Source organism: Eschscholzia californica, unplaced genomic scaffold (genome assembly GCF_041429995.1).
Source record: "Eschscholzia californica isolate CP2 unplaced genomic scaffold, dmEscCali1.0.p SCAF_3, whole genome shotgun sequence".
Lineage (NCBI taxonomy): Eukaryota > Viridiplantae > Streptophyta > Magnoliopsida > Ranunculales > Papaveraceae > Eschscholzia > Eschscholzia californica.
Genome location: NW_028238420.1, coordinates 38018644 through 38044243, shown reverse-complemented (window position 1 = coordinate 38044243; position 25600 = coordinate 38018644). Strand labels below are relative to the sequence as shown.

General features: G+C 36.3%; 4 protein-coding genes across 4 annotated transcripts; 1 reads left to right on the top strand and 3 right to left on the bottom strand.

Moving 5' to 3' along the window:
- The first annotated feature begins 360 nt into the window (after positions 1-360).
- LOC147550058 (Glycosyl hydrolase superfamily protein) lies at positions 361-4009 on the top strand. Its single transcript, XM_086670927.1, has 4 exons — positions 361-1307; positions 1395-2425; positions 2591-2755; positions 3691-4009. Exons 1-3 carry the CDS (start codon positions 1253-1255, stop codon positions 2645-2647), a joined length of 1143 nt encoding a protein of 380 aa, XP_086527053.1. The 5' UTR covers positions 361-1252; the 3' UTR covers positions 2648-2755; positions 3691-4009.
- Positions 4010-5178: 1169 nt separating this feature from the next.
- LOC147550057 (Calcium-binding EF-hand family protein) lies at positions 5179-7816 on the bottom strand. Its single transcript, XM_086670929.1, has 5 exons — positions 7236-7816; positions 6317-6363; positions 5908-6083; positions 5797-5815; positions 5179-5484 (listed from the first exon to the last, which is right to left on the bottom strand). Exons 1-5 carry the CDS (start codon positions 7648-7650, stop codon positions 5380-5382), a joined length of 762 nt encoding a protein of 253 aa, XP_086527055.1. The 5' UTR covers positions 7651-7816; the 3' UTR covers positions 5179-5379.
- Positions 7817-13268: 5452 nt separating this feature from the next.
- Positions 13269-23252, bottom strand: LOC147550056 (uncharacterized). Its single transcript, XM_086668413.1, has 3 exons — positions 23235-23252; positions 16211-17201; positions 13269-13429 (listed from the first exon to the last, which is right to left on the bottom strand). The coding sequence occupies exons 1-3, from the start codon at positions 23250-23252 to the stop codon at positions 13269-13271; spliced, it is 1170 nt and encodes a 389-aa protein (XP_086524539.1).
- Positions 23253-24465: 1213 nt separating this feature from the next.
- LOC147550055 (uncharacterized) lies at positions 24466-25555 on the bottom strand. Its single transcript, XM_086670382.1, has one exon. The coding sequence runs from the start codon at positions 25532-25534 to the stop codon at positions 24743-24745; it is 792 nt and encodes a 263-aa protein (XP_086526508.1). The 5' UTR covers positions 25535-25555; the 3' UTR covers positions 24466-24742.
- Between the last annotated feature and the right edge of the window lie 45 nt (positions 25556-25600).

The following is a 25600-nucleotide window of genomic DNA, read 5'->3' as shown; positions in this document are numbered from 1 at the left end:
GATGACAGATTCTTATAAGAAAATTAAGATTGAAGACCTCCATTGCAGAGAAGATGAAGAAAAATAAAAAGAGACTAAAGATAATAGAAACATAATTTATTTTTCGACAAGTTAAATACTTTCTTGAGAATCTCCATGAATGGATGTCCTGTTAGATTGTGAAAGATAACAAAATTATAAAAGAGTATTATAAGAAATTTTTTGTTTGGGGCATTACTCAAATGCATTGACAAAAAGAGGGTTATATAGGCATTTTGATAAATATAAAATTGACTGCAAGAAAAGTCATACAGTATGCCTCATTGGGGCAACCTGTGAAACACAAAACATATTTAAGTAGGATACAATTACAGTATCAAAGTCATACCTTCTGGATGTAAAAGAAAAAAATGGTCTTTACACAGTAATCACTTAGGCCCACAGCTGGTAGTAGTACCTGTGCGACTCGATAGAAATAGGGCTAACAAGAAGGCATTGCGCGAGAGCTCATGGTACAACCGTGCAACGTGGGCTATAAGCAATAGATATAAATTTATATTTGTTTGGAAATCTAACCTAAGACTTTTTTGTTTTTTGAGTTTATGTCAACACTTTGAACCATTTGGACAAACAATAGATTTTCAGAAAATATTATAGAAGATCTTCCAAAAACTCATATATCATCAAATCTTGTTATTTTAGTAGTTTATGATTTTTGTTACTAAAGAATTATATTCTTAACATTTTTACATTTAAAAAAATTATAGTATTATATTTATTTAGAAGTTGTTAATTAGAATTTTATTGGATTTAGGAAACTCCTAATACTATATAAAGGAGATTCACTAGTTGTTTAATTCATGAAGTTTTATCAATAAAATTAAGTATTTACTTTACTCTTGTGTTTTTCTTCTATGAGTATATGACAGAAATCTATAGATTTTCTTAGTTTATAAAGTTTTAGACGAAGATCTAAAACTTTTCTGTTGGATCATTGTCGCACGAAGAATAGAGATAATTTCTTAAACCCTAGTTTGGTCCGAGATGATACTTTGAAGTTGTTTCCTGGTAGTTTGTCTTAGTAAAATTAGGCGGGTAAAATTGGTTGACAATATAAAAAGATTCATACGTGGAACTGACAAAAACATTATCATATTAAACCTAGATTTTTATATATATAACTTCCAACTGATCTGGTGCTGAAATCTAGAGTTGAAGAAAGAAAGAGAAAATAACGGATCTTTAGATCACAACTCTCTCTCTCTAATCTCAGATGGGGAGTTCTGTTCAATTTCTCTCTCTTCCTCTGCTTCTACTCCTACTTTCAGGTCAGACCCAAATCTCTAATAAGTTTCAGTTTTACTCTGTTTTTCTGATTCTACTCTCTTATTAAAAATTCTGTTTTTTTTTTTCAGGTTTCGTAATCGAAACAATCAGTCTTGGAGTTGGAATCAATTACGGACAAATCGCGAATAATCTACCATCTCCAACAAGAGTAGCAGGTTTACTTAGATCTCTAAACATTAACAGAGTTAAACTTTATGATGCTGATCCAAATGTTCTTCAAGCTTTCTCAAATACAAATGTTGAATTCATTGTTGGAGCTGGTGATGTTCTTGCAATGACTGATCCTAATAAAGCTCTATCTTGGGTTAAACAAAATGTTCAACCTTATCTTCCTCAAACCAAAATCACTTCAATTACCGTCGGAAACGAAGTGTTTTCCGGTAACGATCTTAACCTAATTTCAAATCTTTTACCTGCAATGAAATCAGTTTATAATGCTCTTGTTTCACTTGGATTAAACACACAAGTTAATGTCACAACGGCTCATTCTCTTAGTATATTAGCTACTTCATTTCCACCTTCTTCGGGTCTTTTTCGACCCGATTTCGCTCAATATATTAAACCCATTCTTGATTTTCATTCACAAATCAATTCCCCTTTTCTTATTAATGCTTATCCTTATTTTGCTTATAAAGATAACCCAAATCAAGTTTCATTAGATTATGTACTACTTCAACCTAATCAAGGAATGAATGATCCAATTACAAATTTGAATTATGATAATATGTTATATGCTCAAGTCGATGCTGTTTATTCGGCGATTAAAGCAATGGGTCATACCGATATTGATGTTAAGATTTCTGAAACCGGTTGGCCTTCTAAAGGAGATGAAAATGAAGCTGGAGCAACTGTACAAAATGCTGGGATTTATAATAGTAATATACTTAAAAGAATAGAGGAAAAACAAGGTACACCGATGAAACCTTCGGTACCTATAGATATTTTTGTTTTCGCGTTATTTAACGAAAATCTGAAACCCGGGCCAGCTTCAGAAAGGAATTATGGGTTGTTTTATCCCAATGGTACTCTGGTTTATAATATCGGAGTTCAGGGTTATCTTCCAGAATTGACTATTACTTCTTCAACTTCCAAGATTGAGGTAAGCAACACATTTATGATATGAAATAGGAAAATTTAACTTGGCAGCCTAGTTTTCGACTTACTATTACACCTTATTTACACCTTGCCTGTGAGGCTCACATTGAGGTTGATCTTCTAACTTCAAAGTGTATTTGAAATTGTATTGTCCTGTTTGTTTTCTCAGGTAATGAGCATTTTAAGTTTCTTGATCTCTGTTATGGGGTTTCTAATCCATGCTTAAAAGAGTATTAGAAACTCAAATGAATCTCAAAGATCAAGAAAGGAGGATAGAGAAGCAATGGAACACAACAAACTTTGGTATCAATGCTGTATGGAGTTCTTATTGCAAGTAAGTCCTTTATAATTTTCTTTCACTTCACTAATTTTGTGATCTACTAGTTTTAGAGTAATGTTCGGTGGAAATGCGTTTAGTTCCACTAGTTTTACCCGAACATGTAAAGCGATTAGACTTGTTTTTAAGTTCGTAGGTTTTCAATTTACTTCTAAATTGATTTGCACGTAATCAGTATAAATAAACTTATTTATTCGAAACTCTATTCAATGTTAAGAAACGAAAATCAGTAACACCCATATATAATTGTTCTTTTCTTGAGAATTGATGGATCATTCCTTTTTATCTTATCCCTCTCCTTATGAGCAAAAATGGGAAAGTCATAATCTCTAATCAAAATATCTCTTCAAGTTTCTATCCACATAGAAAAGGGCAAGTAGGATTCCATCTTTTGGTGATCTTTTTAGCTTCATTCCTTTTTTTTGAATGGCCAACACTTGAATTTCAATTGTTATTTTGTCTTGGAAATAAAACCTTTTTATAAATTCTCTCTTTAGCTCTTTATATTTGGAATCGATCGAGTCCATTATGCTCAAGTGTCATCCTCTATCCATGTCAACTTTAAGTCATCATCCAAAAATCACAATTTATAAAAGAAAATAACGTTTTTTTTTAATTTATGAATGTTATAATGATTGGACCTACCTATCATCCGAACTTTTTATCTGATCCCAAAAGAATATCTCAACACAATAATTCTAATGGAACAAATTGGACTCCCGATTGAAACATGATGTGACTCAATCCAACAACCCTTGTTTCAAGTTTGTTGTTGTTAACGATATTGGTATATCTTGACAATGTACATGTTTTGTTTATTTGGAATTCAGCGAATATCTTAATAGAATTTTATCCATTGCTATAGTTTCAATGCTAAAAAAAGAGAAAGTAGTATGCATTCCAGTTCGTTTAACAGTCCCAATTTAATGCAGGAAATACAAGCCAAAGTGGAAGCAAAATTCACACATTAGTGGCAGACGCCGGAATCAACACCAAATACTTTTTTTAAAAAAATTTTTACTAGGACCGGTTAATAATTTTTTGAACAACCCAATTGGTATAACTTAGAAGAAGAAAAAAGGGACACAAATATTATAAAGACACAAGTCTATAGTTTTCATTAGTTGTCTAGCATAAAATGGTTAATTAGATTCTTACCGAACATTCAAATGTGGTCAATATATATGTATACTCTAACCTTAAGCTGATATCTGAAGTCATTTATCCAAATAAGACCTTCATTGCGAATCAGAGCATAAATTATTTCTTTGTTTGCTTGTTACATTTATGGTTTACCCGCCTCTAACAATCTTACAGTTAATTTAGACAGAAACCACCGCTTCAAACAATCTCACCGCTCATTTAAACCGCCTGTAATGGTCGTTTCAATCACTAATATTCTTTAAAAAAAGATCTAAACTTGGAAGATATTTAGAGTGCAAGGGGAGGAAGAGCAACCCAAACATTAGAGCTCAAATGGGACTCACTGCCTAGATTTTAGTTTTTTTTTTTTTTTTTTGTTGAAATAACTGCCTAGATTTAGTTGAGAGAAAGTACATCAAGAGAGAGAGAAAATTGGAAGATTTCAGCTGTCTTTTGACTCTTTTTGGCTGCATTATTATTTCCCCCCACTAGAAAATAGAAATTGAGTAAGATTTGATGATATCTCTCCCCCTAACTTTAAGGATAAGTGAGTCAATAAAGTTCACTAGGTGCTCCACCATTGTCAAAGTTGTTAATAATTGTGGAGGAGAAAAAGGTGTTCAACTTTCTCAAGTTTCACGTCTGTTAAGCTTTTACCAACTTTCTTAAGTAGAAGGAATTATGATTCACTCATAGAATTCAACGTTTTAACAGTTAAAATAATGTCCTCCAACACTTCTTACCCAAGTGCTTCAAAGTGTTGACATAAACTCTAAAAATCCGGAGATCCTAGATTTGATTACCACCGGAAGTGAAATCCATAGTTTTTTTTTTGAATTGGAAATCTATAGTTAATAAACTTGAGTTATTAAAAGGTATTAATAATAAATTTGTTGGGCTTTTTAGGCCTCTTTCATTTGTTGTTTAATTTCAGAAGTGGAATCCATAGTTATTAAACTTGGGTTATTAAAAGGTATTAATAATAAGTTTGTTGGGCTTTTTAGGCCTCTTTCATTTGTAGTCTAATTTCGGCAGACATCTTGATAGTGTAATGACTAACGTAGAACATAGTCCATTTCAAAAAAAAAAAAAAAAGTTAAAATAGTAGTCAGTATTTCCCAACTCCGTAATTCGATACAAATATGATTTGTTGGGAGGAGTAGGAAAAAAGCTGCAAGATTCAAACTATATCAGTAAGTTCCAATTAGGAGAAGACATTACCACCCACTCAACCAAATTGGAAACTAGTACGAGAGACCAGGATTCGAATCTTAACATTTCAAAAGAAAAATCACCTTATATTTATAGCTCGGTTTGAAGTTTATGTTTATAACAACTGTGGCCAAGACACACTAAACACCACTTTTATACCAATACAACTCAAAGAATACGTGGTAGAAACGTGGAATAGTCCAAAAGATAAGATCAAAAGCATCAAATATGATACATTAGCAGAGAGAGTACCCAGTAACTTTGATTCATGATACGAGAAATGGGATGATCATGGTCATGAATGTTTCATAGGTGAGAGTTGCTGATCCAGTGTATCGAGGATCTTTCTCTTTAAATTTCTCAGTTAAGCCCTGCAAAAAAAATGAGAAAAATGGATTCATGGTGAATTGGTGATGCAGAATAACACGAAAATTCATCCAGAAAAACTACCACGATTTATGAAAATTAATGAACTTCTCTAGCTTGGCTCAACGAATAATTTTATAACGGAACGGGTTTGCTCTAGTTCATGTATATCTTTATAGTTTATAAAGTTCGTACTTGCAAAATGGTGAAAAGATTCTATGTTTAATCCCCCTCGGGCACTTGAAAAATAAAAGAGTACTAATAAAATATTTTATTGAAATTTATAAAAAGATGGTATGAGCTAGAAGGCGACTCACCTTAACGATCATCCCACACCTGCATATCGAGACAAAAGACAACGTTAGATAAATTTAACTACAGACTCCGAACGTTTTATGCAACAGTAGCCGAGAAGAAAGGTAACTTACTCAACAAAGCTGTCAAAATTAAGTTGACCTGTTCTGCCAGAACCATCATGATACTTGGAGATTAGAACTTGAAGAACCGATGAGGGGACTGCATATCCAAGGCTATATAAAGCATCCCTCAGTTCCATTAAATCAATCTGCCCACTCCTGTCTCTATCGAATCGCTCGAAAATGGCCTACAAAAACAAGTTTAAAGTCCAATATCGACATCAGAGAATACTTAAAGGTAACTGTAGAACAGAGATTCAACAACCAAATATGGTTGTTCAGTAACGATGTCTAATCATATATTGTGAATTATAACTTCTTAAACTGATATAAGTGTAGTATTTGCTAGATTTGCATAGTAAATTCGGTCCTACAACAACCTTAGTGAAGGGGCCAAGCATGCCAAATTAAGGATACTTACTCGCCATTGTCCAAGACAACTCCAAAGTGCAGCAAATTCTTTAGGCCCTGTAAGTTGTGACAAGGAACGAGTTGAGAATCCACACAAGTAATATTTCTACAAAATTCATAAGTTCTCTTATTTCCTTATAAATAAAGTGCTTGATCATTAAAGAATACATTTTAAACAAGATTCCAGCATCGAACAGATTCTAGATTGCTTTGTTCGTCTAATGACTTTCTTAGTTTCTTCTTTGTGATTTTATCTAAATAGAACATTAACATTATATTACATGAGGATCATTAGATTTTTAACATCATGACATGTTTATGCATGTATAAAACATTAAGATGCAATAAGAAGAGATGTTCAAGAATACATTTTCACCCCTCAAAGCAGTTTGCTTCAAAATGCGAATTGCTGCCTTTTAAGTAGTACACTAACTCTTTTAGAAGAAAATAAATAATAGCACATATATAATAAAGATAACATTTTAAACTTCGCTACCGAAATATAAGTGTTCAACAAATAAGAAATATAAATGTTCCCTAAGCTCAGTCAATGCTTCTGCGGTTCGTTTTTGTCCATATAGGCATACACTTCGAGCGGAACATAGACTGAATCGCCTTGAGCACACCTCGAGGCGTACCCATATACCGAAATTTAACCGGATAAGAAGATTGGTGGTGATCTTGGAAAATTGATACATTGAGATCATAAGAAGTAAGAAATCTCTACACCCCTTTTTACTTATTGCAAATACCACATAACATTAAAAATGTACTAGCATTCTCCTAAACATTTTAGGGCAACCCAACTTGAATCATCCTAATGATCAACAATTTTCAGGGTTATCAAATTTCATGATCATATTCAGATACAAACAATTATATATATATATATATATATATAGAGAGAGAAAGAGAGAAAAAAGGCTGACCAATCTTAAGACCAGGGTCATTGGGATTTTTGAATAAGAACATAAGCAATCGAACAGTACGAAGACTAAACTTTTGATAACCAAAAGAGAGAGCCTCTTGCAACTCATTCTCATCAATAAAACCACTCCTATCTTTATCCACCATCTGAAAACTTCTTATTATCTCCGGGTGAGTCCCCGGTGGAAAATACCCACGAGAACTTGAAGCCTGATGATCTACCACCGGTGGATAGGGCGAAGAAGAAGACTGCATATACCCAGGTTGATACTGCCCGCTGTAATTCTGAGAAGAAGACGACGACGATTGCTGCTGCTGATGCTGGTGGTGGTTGTGCTCTTCCCGGTAAGATTCAGGTATAGAAGGTGCCGAAGGAGCGTAACTCTGAGAAGAGTTATTGCTATTGAAGGAACCCATTAATGGTCGAATTTGTGTTGCAGAAGAAAAATAAATAATTAGTATGAAGATGAACAAAAGAGGGGAAATAAAATCTAGGGTTAGGGTTTTGAATAGAAATTATTGGGTGAAATTGGCGTCCCTTTCTCAATTCTCAAATACTAACTACTATCTGATTTGGGATTCTGATTTTGTTTTTTTAACAAACTCAAACTTGTCCACGTAACCGCGTGGCAGAGGAAACCGACCTACGTGGCAGCTTCTGATTCTTGCTGACGAAGTAAGAGTTTTGTTGACCTAATTGTAGTGGAAAAGGTTATTCAACTTTTTAATCTTTAGACTTCAAAAAAAAAAAAACTTTTTAATCTTTAGGAAAATTTGACATACACCCTAACTATTTAGTGGATTTAGTTTTCACCCCATCTTTTTTTAATGGACTGATGTAGGTCCCAAATTGGATAATTTCCTCGAATTTCAACTAAGAGTGGGTGCGACCGTGCGAATAACATATGAGGTTTATGACGATATTGCCCCTTCTATCAACCCCATACCTAACCTATTGATTTATTTGCTTTTTGAAAGTTAGAGGGTTTGAGCATTTAAGTTATATAGTTTACATTTCATAAAAAAAAACAAAAAAAATTATATAATTTACTAGGGGATTTTTTGTGAGGAACCCCATAACATGTGGCATGTGAGTGTCACATATGCACCCAAATACATCAAAAGATAATACCTTACAAATGTGTCGCGTTAGAAGTTTATTGATGATAAAACATAACATGAGACTTATAGGCACAAAATACAGAGATATTGTAAAATGCATAAAAAAGTAATACATCTCAGCACCTACTCTAGGGATGCGCTAGACTTTTTTAGCTAACACCGTTATTCGTACATTATATTTATAAAATCTATAATAAATTTAATAAAAAATTAACACAAAAATATCTGGAAGTAGTTTCAAAATGCAGTATAATGATCGAACCCCAAACATTAGCGATAATTAATCCTCCATGTTGGTTCTATATGTTAGAAATAACGTTAGAAAATAAAAATGACTATAACCATTATAAGAACTAAAAACAGGGGTAATTTTGGAGGAACTTTGGTCAAAATTCTCTATCAATTTCTTGTTTCAATTAAAAAATATCACCTAATCTTTTTAGTCTTTAGCTACCTAGGTATTTTCATAATTTGCAATAACCTCCTATGAGTGTGATCCTCTGTAGGAAAGATGAAATAGGCGGTCTCTGTAGGAGAGATAAAGTAGACAACCTTTGTAGGAGAGATAAAGTAGGCAACCTCTGTAAGAGGATAAAGTAGGGAGTCTCTGTAAGAGAGATGAAATGGTCTCCTTGGTAAAATAGTTGTTAGGAGAGAGAAAGATAGGTCGCCTCATTGGTAAAGAAAGGTTGACTTTTGTTAGTACTAAACGTTCGCGGAAGCTATCGAACTTATCTTAGAAATTGATCTGATTATGAAAATTAATCGAAAAGCTACGCCAAAATATATATGTAATCAGAATTAACGAGGTTCAGCTTAAAGCCTACGTCCTCGGGCGAACAAGAAAACTTTATTGAAGGATATATGAAAACGACTTACACAACCCGCAAGTTCGTCCCAAGACAGTATAGAAAATAACCTTCTATCTCTCTCTCTTGCTCTCACTCTATGTTGAGTAGTTGTTATGTTGTGTTTTCAAGCACTCAAACCCCCTATATATATATATATATATATTGTATCCACCGACTCCAATTTTGAGTTTTTGAGCAATTTTCAATTTTGAGTCCAAATCCAATTTGGAAAAGGACTCTCACCTAAACCGCCTCTAACAACCGCCTCTCACAATTTGGAAAAGGAATTTCTGGATATTGGTCGGATTGTATTAGTTGAAATTGATCAGAAACCAGTTTAGACAACAAAGAAAGGCCAGAAGAAGGTCATAAAGGTAACTTCTGAACCATACACAATAGAAATGTCTCAAGCATTTATTATTATTACTAGGGTATATCCAGTGTCCTATGGCACAAACACTTGTATCAATCAAACACTTGTATCAATCAAACACATGACTTTTCATAATTATTGTTGTTATATTCTTGATACCTAATTTTTTGGTATTCTGCTTATTGTTTACTAGGGTATATTGATGGGCCTAAAAGGTTACCCTAAATAGGTCTACACCCGCAAGTGCACGGGTGTCAAGTTGTAATTTCTCGGTAAGACCGGTTCGTTCCTCAGAGACTAAGTCAAACTCAATTTAATCTTAAAACTATTGTGATTTTCAAAAGTGGTTTGATTGGTAATATGATTCCAAAAAAAAAATAGCAAATGTAACTCAAAAGAAAACAAATAAGTTGAAATTCAGAAAAGGGGAACCTAGGGTTTTCGAATCCGTCCATATGATAATCCTAAAGACGATGTATTTGCCTTAATCAACTAAGTTCTTTGTTTTACTCGGGTTCTATTACATGAACGTTCTAGAATCCGGAAGATGTTGTCATTAAATCAATAAGAACTTTAAAATATATGAAGATTTAATCTAAAAATTGACTTGCATATAAATCAAAACAATAACATTCTCATTATGGACTTCATCTAAAACCCAAGATAGGAAAATTAGTTTCTCATGATGATAGATGGAAGTTTAACTAAATAAATGATGGGAGAAAAGTAGAAAAAGTCGGATTTCTTACTGATTTTGCAGCCAAACAGAGCCTGAAGGAATTGATTTCCTTCTGATTTTCCGAGATTCTGCCAAACGCATCCTCTGGGAAAACGATTTTCTCGTCTTCCCGGAAATGGTTTCCCTCTGGGAAATTTATTTTCTCATCTTCTTCAACCTTCTTTCTCTCTCTAAACTTTCTGTTTCTTTCTCACTCTTTCTGTAATCTCTCTCTCTCTCTCTCTTTAATCTCCCTCTCTCTCACTAAGAAGTAGAAAATAACAAGAGAAATCAAAAATCAAACTAATTTCTTAAAACCGAGTTTCTGTCTCTCTACAATATCTCTCTGTCTCTCTCTCTAACTTTCTCTCTTTCTTTCTCACTAAGAAGCTAAGATTAACAAAGAGAAATCAAGAAATCAAGAAAAACTAAATTGATGAAGCTCTCGGTTTCTGTCTCTCTCTCTCTCTCCTGTTCTTCTCTCTAAAATTCGTGATGTCCAGCTCTCTGTTTCTCTTCTCTTTTATAGACCAACCGAGTCTCTCTTTGATTCGAATTAATCTCCCAAATCTCTCTCGGTCTTATCTCTTCCTCCATTCGGTTTTGATTTAGTCTAAGATCTTTACATTATTATCTCTCGGTTTTCCTCTCTAATTCGACTTCCTGTTTTAACCACTAGCCTTCTCTCTCTCTAACTTTCTTAACCAACCTTATTCTTCAATCTCGGGTCTTATCTCTTCTCAAGAGTATCTTCGATTTGGCAAGAAAGAATCGGAGAAGATAATGGCAGCTTCATCACGTACTGATGAGGAGGGATCAAAATGATCCAGTGTTTCGCGCGGCAGCTAACATAAACTACGACAGGAGCCACATACACGGGATCTGTGGGAAATATCTACGGCCGTCGATCCATATGACGTGTGTAAGGGAGCATCATAGTACCATGGGCCATGTCACACCCAACTGCTGCTAGTTCAAGATCCCGAAAACACCCGGGAGCCCACCAAGCTTCCCGACAGTATACCGTGAACTCATGTTACCGTCAGATTGCGTTGTGTCCTCCTGATGGATTTGCGCCACGTGGCTCTAGGTGTTTTGGTCAAATGATTTTGACCCCAATCTTTGACCTCACCTAAATTGCTCGTCCGGACCCCGATTCGACTTCCGTTTTCACCTACGGGCTCGTCTTGGACTCTACTTTCCATCCGAACACTAATCTTGACCAAGAAGTCAGAATCAACAAATGACCAAAATGCCCCTAGTCTGTATTCTTTCCGATTTTATCCGTTTTGCACGCGTAACTCTGTAAAAAGGTACCTGAACATAAAAGAGAGTAATTCGTGAGAGTAACTGCTCTAGAGAGACTAACTCGTCTAAATTAAGAGACTCAGATGGGACATTTCCATGTCTCATCAAACATCCCCAAACTTAGATTTTGCTAGTCCTCGAGCAAAACAGAAAAATAAAACTAAACCCATTTCACCATTTTCGTAGGGACCCACGATTGCACTTAGCCCGTGCAACAAGCCGTTAAACCTCTTGGTTACCCAAGAGGACGAGTTTTGTCTCGTGAGGGTTTGCAGTGAATATACCCACAAAATTCAAAGATCAAAAATGCAAAAGGGTCTAAATATGATGTGGACTAAAAATGTTCATCCGGTAGATTTTCGAAAGTTAATAGAAATGAAATCCAAATTAATCGAACCACACAAACGCTAAAAATCTTTTCACTAGTAATCAAGTCTTGAAGTGCACATGACCAGCCAATATAAGTATCATTTCGGTTCTGAAAAGACAAGACCTCGATTACCGTCTCGATACATTTCGCCTCGACTACTGCCTCACGGTCATACACTCAAAAATCAAAGTCACTCAAGAATGGTTCACTCTATGTGTTGGTATGAATATGAAGGAAAACTCAACACATGAAAAAGATGGACTAAAATTCTGTGGACGACTGATCTCAAAGAAGGAAACAACCACTAATATGGAATGGGGAAGCTAACCAATTCTTCTCACCTGATCTACTATCTAACAATGCTTCCTAGAGGTCGATAGACACTACTGATGATGTGACTAGAACACTTGAGAACTCAACGTCTTCAAGAACTACTTCAAGGGACTCAAACAAAACCACATAAACATTTTTTTTTTCTCTTTTTTTTTCTCTTTTTTTTTTTTTTTTTTTTTTTTTTTTTTGCTACTGACTCTGGTAATAAAACTCAAGATACATAACATACTTTCTTCACATTATTCTTTCCTTGGGTAAAATTCTATTCACTTTGCTTCATGCCTTATTCTCAGGGTTCTAAATAATGATGGCGTTTTATCTTTCTCTAGTTGACACTGTTTTCAAGTTTCTCAGACTACAAGAAAAGGTTTGCATTCCTGATGACATCCCTAGTGGTTGTAAAATTTGAACTCAAGAGATCAACTGAGTTCTAAGGAATACTGCGAGGTTGAGTAGCTCTTCATTCTACTCAGAATTAGCTCAGAAGAGATCACTCGAAAAAAAAGAAAGGCTCAGAATCTCACCTGGGTTAAGTCTCCACTAATGATCGATTAAGTTCTCTTAGAAAAATCTACTCTTCACCTATCTAATACTCACATGGCTAGTGCACAGACAACTTCAAGACTCAAAATTCGTGGAAAAACCCTTAGCAAAAGCATAGTACAACCAACCAGACTCTATAACTATTAACAAGCAAAAACAACTAGACTCACGTTTCTAATCCAAAAATTTAAAATTTTGAACCCTTTTGAATTTTTGAAATAAGGACTAAAAATTCACTAAAAATTCAATCCCCCATCCCCAAACTTAAACCGAACATTGTCCTCAATGTTCTGAAGACTATGCAAAATAAAAGGAATAGGGAAAGATGTTACCAGATTCAGAAGTCCTATGCATGGGTTGCCTCCCAGAAAGCGCTAAGTTTAACGTCTTCAGCCAGACGAAACTGATCATTGCAGATCAGTTTTGATAGACAGGATCTTCGATAGGAACGTCCTCTGTATCGGTCAACATCTCTAAAAATGGTTTCTGCCGTTGTCCATTCACTTTGGACACACTACCATTTCTGTCTTCAATGCCAACCGCACCATAAGGATACACAAACTTGACCGTGAAAGGCCCTGTCCATCTAGAACGGAGTTTACCAGGAAATAAATGCAAACGTGTGTTATATAATAAAACTTTCTGACCCGGTGAAAATGTTTTTCTTAAAATAATTTTATCATGCAACATTTTCATCTTATGTTTACATAACCTAGCACTCTCATATGCATCATTTCTCAACTCCTCCAACTCACTGAGTTGCAACTTTCTCTCTCTACCCGCCTTGTCAAGCGAAAAATTCAATTGCTTGATAGCCCAATATGCTCTGTGCTCTAACTCAACGGGTAAGTGGCATGCTCTGCCATACACTAGTCTATATGGAGACATTCCAATAGGGGTCTTAAACGCTGTACGGTAAGCCCATAGTGCATCGGTTAGTCGTAAAGACCAATCCTTCCTATTGGTGTTAACCGTTTTCTCCAGAATGCGTTTAATCTTCCTATTCGACACCTCGACTTGACCACTAGTCTGTGGGTGATATGGGGTAGATACTTTATGGGTAATACCATATTTATTCATTAAAAGCTCAAACTGTCTATTACAAAAGTGTGTGCCCCCATCACTAATAATTGCCCGCGGTGTACCAAAACGTGAAAGTATGTTTTCCTTCAAGAAAGTGATCACAACTTTGTGATCATTCGTTTTGCAAGCAACCGCCTCTATCCACTTAGACACATAGTCAACTGCCACTAGGATGTACAGATTTCCAAATGAATTTGGGAAGGGACCCATGAAATCGATGCCCCACACATCGAAGACCTCAACTACCAAAATAGGATTAAGGGGCATCATGTTCCTACGTGAAATGCTTCCCAACTTTTGGCATCGTTCACATGCCAAACAATATGCATGGGTATCCTTAAATATAGACGGCCAGTAAAAACCACATTGCAGAATTTTGGCAGTCGTCTTTTTACTACTAAAATGCCCTCCACATGCATGATCATGACAAAAGGAGATGATTTTCAATTGTTCCTCATCAGGAACACATCTCCTAATGATCTGGTCGGGACAATACTTAAACAAGTATGGGTCGTCCCAGAAGAACCGTTTTACCTCGGATAAAAATTTATCACGATCTTGCTTGGTCCAATGTTTGGGTATTTGACCAGTAGCAAGATAGTTCACTATATCAGCAAACCAAGGTAATCGGGAGACACTAAAGAGTTGCTCATCAGGAAAGCTCTCTCTCATGGGTAACTTGTCTTTGACAGACTCGACTACAAGTCTAGACAAGTGGTCTGCTACTAAATTTTCGGAACCCTTTTTGTCCCGAATCTCTATGTCAAATTCCTGTAGCAGTAGTATCCATCTAATCAGCCTAGGTTTTGCATCCTTTTTAGAAAGGAGATATTTTAATGCAGCATGATCAGAGAATATGATGACCTTAGACCCAACGAGATATGATCTGAACTTCTCTAAGGCATACACTACAACTAACAACTCTTTTTCAGTGGTAGAGTAGTTTAGTTGTGCATCATTCAACGTCTTACTGGCATAGTATATAACGTGAAGAAGTTTATTCTCACGTTGACCTAACACGACTCCAATGGCGTAATCAGATGCATCACACATGATCTCAAATGGAGTACTCCAGTTGGGAGGTTGAACAATAGGGGCGGAAGTAAGCATAAGTTTAAGCTTCTCAAAGGCTTCTAAGCAAGGACCATCAAAGACAAATTTGTTCTCTTTTGCCAAAAGATTACAAAGAGGTCTAGATATCTTGCTGAAATCTTTGATAAACCGCCGATAAAATCCAGCATGTCCTAAGAACGATCGAATATCTTTGACCGTTTTAGGGACTGGGAGGCTTTTTATCAACTCAACCTTTGCTTTATCTACTTCAATGCCCTTTTCAGAAATGACATGCCCTAAGACTATTCCTGAGCGAACCATAAAGTGACATTTCTCCCAATTAAGAACTAAGTTCTTCTCTTTGCATCGAACCAACACGAGTGTGAGGTGATGCAGACATTGATCGAATGATGAGCCAAAGACTGAAAAATCATCCATAAAGACCTCGAGAAACCTCTCTACCATATCTGAAAATATGCTCATCATACATCTTTGAAAAGTGGCGGGTGCATTACACAACCCAAAAGGCATCCGACGATAAGCATAAGTTCCAAATGGACAGGTAAAAGTGGTTTTCTCTTGGTCTTCAGGGGCTATAGGAATCTGATTATAGCCAGAATAGCCATCTAAGAAACAGTAGTAGCTATGCCCAGCTAGTCTCTCTAACATCTGATCAATGAAAGGAAGAGGAAAATGGTCTTTCCTCGTGACCGTGTTCAATTTCCTGTAATCAACACAAACACGCCACCCAGTGGTCATCCTGGTGGGTATTAACTCATTTGACTCGTTCTTGACTACAGTAATGCCTGATTTCTTGGGTACAGTTTGAACAGGACTGCCCCAAGTAACATCTGAAACAGGGTATATGATACCCGCACCTAATAATTTCAGGACTTCAGCTCTAACTACCTCCTTCATGTGAGGGTTAAGTCTACGTTGCATTTCCCTTGACGGTTTAGCATCCTTCTCTAGGTAGATATGGTGCATGCAAACAGAAGGACTTATACCCTTTAAATCTGATATTGACCACCCTAAGGCCTCTTTGTGGTTTCTAAGGACATCTAACAGTCTACTCTCCTGTTCTTTTTCTAACTCAGAAGCAATAATGACAGGTAGAGTTTCAGATGGGCCTAGAAACGAATACTTTATGTTGTCAGGCAAGGGTTTCAATTCTAAGGAAGGTGGTTTGTTTGTGGATGTAGACAACTCTGGGATAGATGGACCACTGGACTCATTGGTTGATGATAGTTGATTTGTCTCTAAAGTTGGCGAGTCAATTGGCTTTGACAAAATGAGGGGTTCAACTTTCGCTTTCCACTTATCAGTATCCAGTAATGGGGTAGAATCCAGCAAAGCATTTACCTCAATGATACTTCCCTCCTCATCAAAGTCTAAGCCAAAATGAGCCAACAGTGTTTCTAAGGGATCCTCGGATAAAGTTTCAGGTAAAGAATCCTGAACGAACATATCTATCAGATTCAACTCGGTAAAATCCTCAACATCATCTGGAAAAAGTCCAGCTTTATAGATGTTCATCTCTACAGTCATGTTTCCAAAAGATAATTTTAAGAGTCCACTCCTACAATATATGACAGCATCAGATGTAGCTAAGAATGGTCGTCCTAAAATGACTGGAATCTGACTTTGGGTATCACGAACAGGGTCGGTATCCAAGATGATGAAATCTACAGGAAAGATGAATTCACCAACTTTTATTAAAACATCTTCCACTATTCCACGTGGTCGTCTAATAGACCGATCCGCCAACTGGAGAACTACAGGAGTGGGTTTTATTTCTCCTAAACCTAACTGTAAGTACACCGAGTAAGGAAAAAGGTTAACACTAGCACCTAGATCTAATAATGCTCGTTCGATCTCATGTTCTCCTATGGTGCATGGTAATGTAGGACTTCCTGGGTCTTTGTACTTAGATGGAAAGGTTTGTTGGATAATAGAACTCACTTGATTAGTCAAGAAGACTTTCTTATGCACATTCATCTTACGCTTTCTAGTACATATGTCTTTAAGGAACTTAGCGTAAGATGGGATCTGTTTAATGGCATCTAATAATGGAATGTTAATACTAACCTGTTTGAACATTTCCATTATCTCCTCAAACTGAGATTTCTTCTTAGGTTCTACCAGACGCTGAGGATAAGGGGCTCTAGGAACATATGGCTCAGGCACAATGGGTAGGTTTTCAGACTCAGGAGCCTTCACAGGCTCTTTACTAGGGGTACTAGTTGGTAAGGTTGGTGGTTCATAGTTTGGTTCACTATCTTTGGGAACTCCTACCTTATTGTCAATTGCCCTACCACTTCTAAGGGTGGTTACTGCATTGGCCTGGTCCATTGACATTTTACCCTTCGGATTTGGCTCTGGTTGACTAGGAAATATACCATGTTCTCTCTGCCTAAGGGCTTCTGTAAGTTGACCTACCTCGGTTCTTAGACTAGATATAGTCTGGTTGGTCTGTTGTGCAAACTCCATTTGGGCCTTAGCTAACTGCTTCATGATTTCCTCTAAAGACTCCTTGTTCTGAGAAGGATATTGGGTACTAGATTGACCCTGGTTTTGAGCATAAGGATTCCTAGGAGCATTAAACCCAGGAGGGTTCATTGAACTACTAATCTGACCCTGACCCTGACCCTTTGACCAAGAAAAATTGGGGTGATTTCTCCAACCCGGATTATTAGTGTTCGAATAAGGATCATATTTCTGACGGTTATCTTGCCTAGAGTTTAGATAAAGAGCATTAGCATGCTCTTTCTCGTCGGGAACAAAAAATAGGGTACACTTATTTCCAGTATGAGATGGGTCTCCACAGACCGAGCACGGATAAGAGATGGATTCATTTCCAACACTCATGACTTGAGTGGGATCCTCCCTGAATGCTTTAGGTTGACCAAGTTCTAGGGCTTCTATCCTTCTCGTCATGGCGGCGAGTTTAAGATCTGACTCATCAACTCTGTAGATGCCAGCTTTATTCGGAGTAGGATTAGCCCTAGTAGGAGGTCCTCTAGAAGTTTCCCATTGCTGGGATTTGTCAGCTAGATCTTCTAGAAAAGCCATGCAATCATCGGCGGATTTATGAGTAAAACCGCCACCATAGAATGATTCTACCATGGATGTAGTTGGGTAATTTAGTCCGTCATAGAGAATCTGGACTAGTCTTATCTTTTCAAAACCATGGTGTGGACACTGTAGTAAGATTTCTTTAAATCTCTCAAGATATTTATAGAGAGATTCTTCTTCTTGCTGCACAAAACTATTAAGACTTTGCCTTAAAGAGGTAGTTTTGTGTTTCGGGAAGAATTTCAGAAGGAATGCACTGCTCAATTCTTCCCATGTAGTAATGGAATGGGGTTGTAAGGCATACAACCAAGATTTTGCTTTCTCCTTCAGTGAGAAAGGGAACAACCTAAGTCTCAATATTTTGTCAGGCATATTGGGGAAATTCATAGTCCCACAGATTTCTTCGAAATCCCTAACATGGTAGTAGGGATTCTCGTTCTCAACCCCACGGAAAACAGGGAGCATTTGAATAGTGCTCGGTTTCAACTCGAATTGAGTCGTGCATTGGGGTAACTGTATGCATGACGGTTGACACGTTCTAGTGGGATTCATGTAATCCCTGAGTGTCATAGGCTGATTTCCATCCCTGGCTTGGTTTAGATTCTCACCCATAGTGTCACTCAAAGAGAGATTCGCTAAAAGATTACTTAAATGTGCTTCTCTACTGATGAAACGACCTCTCTTATCACGATATCTATTGGGCATAAACTAGAGCCCAACGACCGAGGATATTCGAACCAAAGAATCACTACGAGGAACCTATAGGAAAGCAAACACAATCAAGCTGACTCCACCAAGCAACCTAAACAAAATCTAGACAATAGACAGGTTTGTCAGATTCACCCTACAAATCTAGACAGCTCCTACTTCGGCACAACATTTGAACTTTGACTGTTTATAAAGGTTACTCGATCAGAGTAGTCGGTAGACAATTCTCCAGGAAGACAACCAACAATGAACGTTGTGACAGCCGTCTTCCTTTGGCAAACGTTTCCTCTTCTCGAGGCGGCCTTTTTGACAAGAATTGTTTACAAACTTTCCTCTGAGAATGCCTAGATAAAAGTCAATTTCCCGAGTTGTTTTTGAAGGGTCTTATGAGCTCGATACCTTAGGGGCTGATGTCTAAATAATATTTTAGCTTTTTAAGTGAGGTTTGGGTTCGTGAATGTTGTTACCTATGTGGGCAAGAGAACGGTGATGAAATCCGTTTCTTATCTTGTAACTGGGTTAGTGCCCTTACTAGAATGATTACACTAAACAGTTCGGTCACAGCAATTAGGCACACGAATTCACACCAAAACCCACTGACAGGAGATTCGTGGGTGTTCAAGAAATTTACCTTCCGTTCAAGACGGGCGATGACCTTTGTAGATGACCCGCGAATGTTCCGACCCGAGGTTCCGTTTTGATTTTCGGTTACAATTTAATTAAGCCCTCCAATTTAGGGTCAAAACTTTAAAACCAAAAATAAAAAGAAAGTCTCTCTCTCACCAAATAAAAAAAAAATAACAAAAAATGTAAATTCTTCTTCTTGAGCTCCTCTCCTTGTTGCGCCTTCTCCTTTGCTCCTTAGTGTTTTTCTACACCAAAAACGGAAAAGCAAGTAAAAGTGTCCAAAAATATAAACTTACCAAAAATAGAAATAAAATTAGATTAAATTTAAACTAAGTCCCCGGCAGCGGCGCCAAAAACTTGATGGGCCTAAAAGGTTACCCTAAATAGGTCTACACCCGCAAGTGCACGGGTGTCAAGTTGTAATTTCTCGGTAAGACCGGTTCGTTCCTCAGAGACTAAGTCAAACTCAATTTAATCTTAAAACTATTGTGATTTTCAAAAGTGGTTTGATTGGTAATATGATTCCAAAAAAAAATAGCAAATATAACTCAAAAGAAAACAAATAAGTTGAAATTCAGAAAAGGGGAACCTAGGGTTTTCGAATCCGTCCATATGATAATCCTAAAGACGATGTATTTGCCTTAATCAACTAAGTTCTTTGTTTTACTCGGGTTCTATTACATGAACGTTCTAGAATCCGGAAGATGTTGTCATTAAATCAATAAGAACTTTAAAATATATGAAGATTTAATCTAAAAATTGACTTGCATATAAATCAAAACAATAACATTCTCATTATGGACTTCATCTAAAACCCTAGATTGGAAAATTAGTTTCTCATGATGATAGATGGAAGTTTAACTAAATAAATGATGGGAGAAAAGTAGAAAAAGTCGGATTTCTTACTGATTTTGCAGCCAAACAGAGCCTGAAGGAATTGATTTCCTTTTGATTTTCCGAGATTCTGCCAAACGCACCCTCTGGGAAAACGATTTTCTCGTCTTCCCGGAAATGGTTTCCCTCTGGGAAATTTATTTTCTCATCTTCTTCAACCTTCTTTCTCTCTCTAAACTTTCTGTTTCTTTCTCACTCTTTCTGTAATCTCTCTCTCTCTCACTCTCTTTAATCTCCCTCTCTCTCACTAAGAAGTAGAAAATAACAAGAGAAATCAAAAATCAAGAAAAATCAAACTAATTTCTTAAAACCGAGTTTCTGTCTCTCTACAATATCTCTCTGTCTCTCTCTCTTTCTTTCTCACTAAGAAGCTAAGATTAACAAAGAGAAATCAAGAAATCAAGAAAAACTAAATTGATGAAGCTCTCGGTTTCTGTCTCTCTCTCTCCTGTTCTTCTCTCTAAAATTCGTGATGTCCAGCTCTCTGTTTCTCTTCTCTTTTATAGACCAACCGAGTCTCTCTTTGATTCGAATTAATCTCCCAAATCTCTCTCGGTCTTATCTCTTCCTCCATTCGGTTTTGATTTAGTCTAAGATCTTCACATTATTATCTCTCGGTTTCCCTCTCTAATTCAACTTCCTGTTTTAACCACTAGCCTTCTCTCTCTCTCTAACTTTCTTAACCAACCTTATTCTTCAATCTCGGGTCTTATCTCTTCTCAAGAGTATCTTCGATTTGGCAAGAAAGAATCGGAGAAGATAATGGCAGCTTCATCACGTACTGATGAGGAGGGATCAAAATGATCTAGTGTTTCGCGCGGCAGCTAACATAAACTACGACAGGAGCCACATACACGGGATCTGTGGGAAATATCTACGGCCGTCGATCCATATGATGTGTGTAAGGGAGCATCATAGTACCATGGGCCATGTCACACCCAACTGCTGCTAGTTCAAGATCCCGAAAACACCCGGGAGCCCACCAAGCTTCCCGACAGTATACCGTGAACTCATGTTACCGTCAGATTGCGTTGTGTCCTCCTGATGGATCTGCGCCACGTGGCTCTAGGTGTTTTGGTCAAATGATTTTGACCCCAATCTTTGACCTCACCTAAATTGCTCGTCCGGACCCCGATTCGACTTCCGTTTTCACCTACGGGCTCGTCTTGGACTCTACTTTCCATCCGAACACTAATCTTGACCAAGAAGTCAGAATCAACAAATGACCAAAATGCCCCTAGTCTGTATTCTTTCCGACTTTATCCGTTTTGCACGCGTAACTCTGTAAAAAGGTACCTGAACATAAAAGAGAGTAATTCGTGAGAGTAACTGCTCTAGAGAGACTAACTCGTCTAAATTAAGAGACTCAGATGGGACATTTCTATGTCTCATCATATATCCCGTCCTAGGACACGAACAGTTGTATCAATCAAACTTGACGAAATTTTAGCCCAGATCTTCTATAGGCGTCCCATAGTATTGTTATTGATGCTCTAACCAAACATGCCACTGTCTTTCCATATTTATTATTGCTATATTCTGGATACCCTAATTTTTGGTATTCTATTTATTCTTTATTTTCGATTTTTTTCTTAAATTAGTTATTTTATTGAGAGAGATAGATATTTCAATTTCTTTTTTTAACTTTGTAATTTCTTTTGTTTCATTTTTACTTAAATTAGTTATATTATTTCCAAGAATGACACAATTATTTCTTTTTAAATAGAATATTTTATTTCTAAGAAAGTTTATATTTCTTAGTAATATGTTTTATTAAAAAAAATTGTGTCAACGTCTTTCCCTCCTGATTTAGAGCATCTCCAATGCAAAACTCAATCTTAAAAACTCGGAGTGCCACATAGGATTTTCTGAGTTTTTCTTAAAAAATCATCTCCAATGCAAAACTCAACTAAGATCTCAAAGATGATGTGTCGAGAGTGGAACAGAGATATCTCAAGAGGACACTCTATTTTCAGAGTGTCCTCTTGAGATATCTCTAATTGTCCAACTCATCAATATTTAAATTTCAACCAATAGAAATCAAGTCTTCGTATATTTCCAAAATAACTAATTATTTTTTTACAAAAATAACCATGACACGTAAGTAAAATAAAAGAGTTTAGAGTGTTGCATTGGAGACATACAAGAATTGAGGATCTCTATTTTCGACACCTAGGAGTGAGAATCTTAATTGGAACTTGACAAATAGAACGAATAAAGATTTTTTTGAGTTTTGCATTGGAGATGCTCTTAGTTTGGATTATACATTTGTAACTTGGTAATTTTGTATTTTGTTTAGCATATTGTTGTACCATTTTTGTTGACTATTATTGCACTATTACTTTATTTTATTAAAACAAACAAGATAATGCTGCAAACACAATAATTATGACTAAGAGCCTTGTCTCATGCATAAAATGTCGGTGTCATAGTTGAAATTGTGGACTCTGCAAGATTGCCACCCATTAATAATTTATATTTTATTTTATAAGTAATAATGGTACAACTTAACAAAAAAATGATAATAATGGTACTGCCATATTCTGCAAGTTATAAAATACATACTCTGTTTATAGAGATTATTATATTAACCAAAAGTGCATACTTGTGGGATACAAATTGGATTTTCTTTCTAAATAGTGAACACTAAGTTGTTTTCCCCGCGCTCTCAACCAAAAAATAGTTGTTTTCTCCACGAAAAATATCTAAAAAGACAGGAACCGATTCGAAAGCGTCAAAATTCAACCATACGAAGAGAATTCTCGATATACAAGCGGACAAACTGACAAAATGAGCTTGACGAAAGAAAAGATCTAAGACTTAGAACAATGTTCCTCATTTCTTAATTACTATGTATTGTAATGGTACTCTTACTTTATAATTAAACTCCACATTTTTACAAAAAAAAAAAAAAAACAAAATCAAAATTTATCATCTCCTCACCTGAAGTTGTAAAGACATTAACACTTGTTGTTCTTTTATTTAACTAGAGTGTTAAACTATACATAGTTTAGTTGTGTAGACTAAAAAAACGAAGTTCAGTGAGATTTTTTTATTCGGAACCCCCAATAACATGATATGTCTGTTTTGGCACTTCTATGCCTCACTGTTTTAAAGATCTCACTAGAAGAATGCTTAACTTATTTAGATGAGCACCACCCTCCGTTTCACCACCAATTTAGAATTGTATATAACGTTAAATTAATTATTTAGGGGGTCTTTGACACTTATATCATTTTTTGTTGTTTGAAGTGGCGAATGTCGTCGAACCAATAACATCTCCTCTCCCAGCCTACTAGAGTATCTATTACCTATTATAATAAAACAGATTCCTCGATTATCCAAGAAATAAGTCTGGCCGTTTATTTACTTGAGAATTTGTTTTTTTTATCGGATCCAACGAATTAGGTATCTTAACAAATATTTTTAAGTTTTTGAGTAATTATGCAAACGGTTGAGGCTAAGTTAGTCTTTTATTCCCACACTTTTAGTTGAGGGAAAAAAATGAGAGATAGTTTTGACCCTATTTCACTTTTTTCCTTAAAAATATTTGAAAAAAAAATCTCTTACACGATTTCTCAGAACCACTTCTATCGTGTTTTTCTTCTTTCCCAGAGAGAAAATTAACTATCATTTTTTCTCATCTTCTTTTTTTACTGAAAATCAGAATCGGAATTGAACGTGACCTACCAAAACGGCATTAGTCAAGAGAGATTTGCCGCGTCCGTAGAACATAGTGGAAACCTAGTATACATAAAAAGGAAGACAATTCACCAATTTTGTTGATTGTTCCTATTTTAGCTTATTGTGATGCATGCTGGTTAAGCTATTTTTACTGCAATATAGATAAGGGACGAATTAGTGTATGGGATCTCAGGTCGAATGCATTAATCAATTTGCATTTTTTCTATGTGCATGTGCATAAACGTGCAAGCTCAAATCTCATAAACTCTGATTTAGCTAGAACTCTACCACTTTCGCTGAGGAAAAAAAAAAGGAATGATCATTACATAAACACAACATACAAAAAATCAAAGCTACAACCCTAGTTTCAACATTGGCTATTGGGTGTTCTAGCTCCCAAACCACAACCATATAAAAATCAAAAAAATGTAATTCTATTAAAAAAAGAAGGCCTAAAATCGGTTGGAATCTAATGTGGTCGTCAAATTGCTTCTGAACTTTCTCTCTTGATATATTAGACGAAATTCAGACATCTACATCTAATTCATATATAATTTCTCGGGTAGACCGTAACTTTGTAACAAAAATTTATGACATGTAGAGATCCCTCCATACATTAAGTAAATCAAATCAGTGTCAACCTAATTTGTTCCACAACAGACCACCCCTCCTAAAATTTAGCTACAATTCTACAGACGGGATCTACCGATTCACAAAATGTGAAAGAGATCCTCCGACTCTCGGAGTCAAACTTAAGCACTGATTAATTAGTCCTTACCACTTGTGCAGAAATCAGCATCGTCCTCACCTAAGTCCGGCACACAACCGACCCATGAATCGGATTTCCTACCTGACGTAAACCGTTTCAACCCACCTAAAACGGGCGGTCCCGACATGGAAGTACGCATAGAAATTTCCTCATGTTTCAATGCAGTCACGTTCTTCTTGTTCTCTTTCTCTGTCGGTGGTGATTTTTGATCCCTCTTCTTCTTCTTAGTACTCATCCGAAAAAGCGCTGTTACATTCGACCAGAACCCGTTTTTATCGGGTTTAGGAGTATTTGTCAATTCGACTGCTGTTATATCGTCAGTGACGGATCGGTGACGAAATCTCAAACTAAGACTCTTAGCTACGAGTGATTCTTTCTTTGACCTAACTCTTCCAATACATGAAACTTTAGGGGAAGAAGGTTCGTTAGGGCGTTGGACTGAAGATGATTTAGATCTTTTAGGGAAGAATCGAACTTTTGAAGGTTTTGAATTCTTTCTTAGTTTACAATCAATGAAACAAGAGTTTTGAGATTTTGGAAGACCGATGATGGATGATTTTGATCTTAATAAATTCGAGAACAAGGTTTGAGATGTAGAAGAAGAAATGGAATTGGAGTGAGAAATTGAAGTGGAATGTGGTTGATGATGATCTAGTTGATTGTTTTGCATTTTGAGATTTGATTTCTTTGAATCGAGGAATCCGCCATTAATTACTGTTCTATTAACCATTGCAGAATCGTAATTGTTGTTGCCGACGCCAATATGATGTTCCTGATTGATTTCTGCCATTAGAGAGAGAGAGAAGGAGAGAGAGAGGGAAGGAGAGAGAGAGAGAGAGAGAGGGAGCTATCTCCG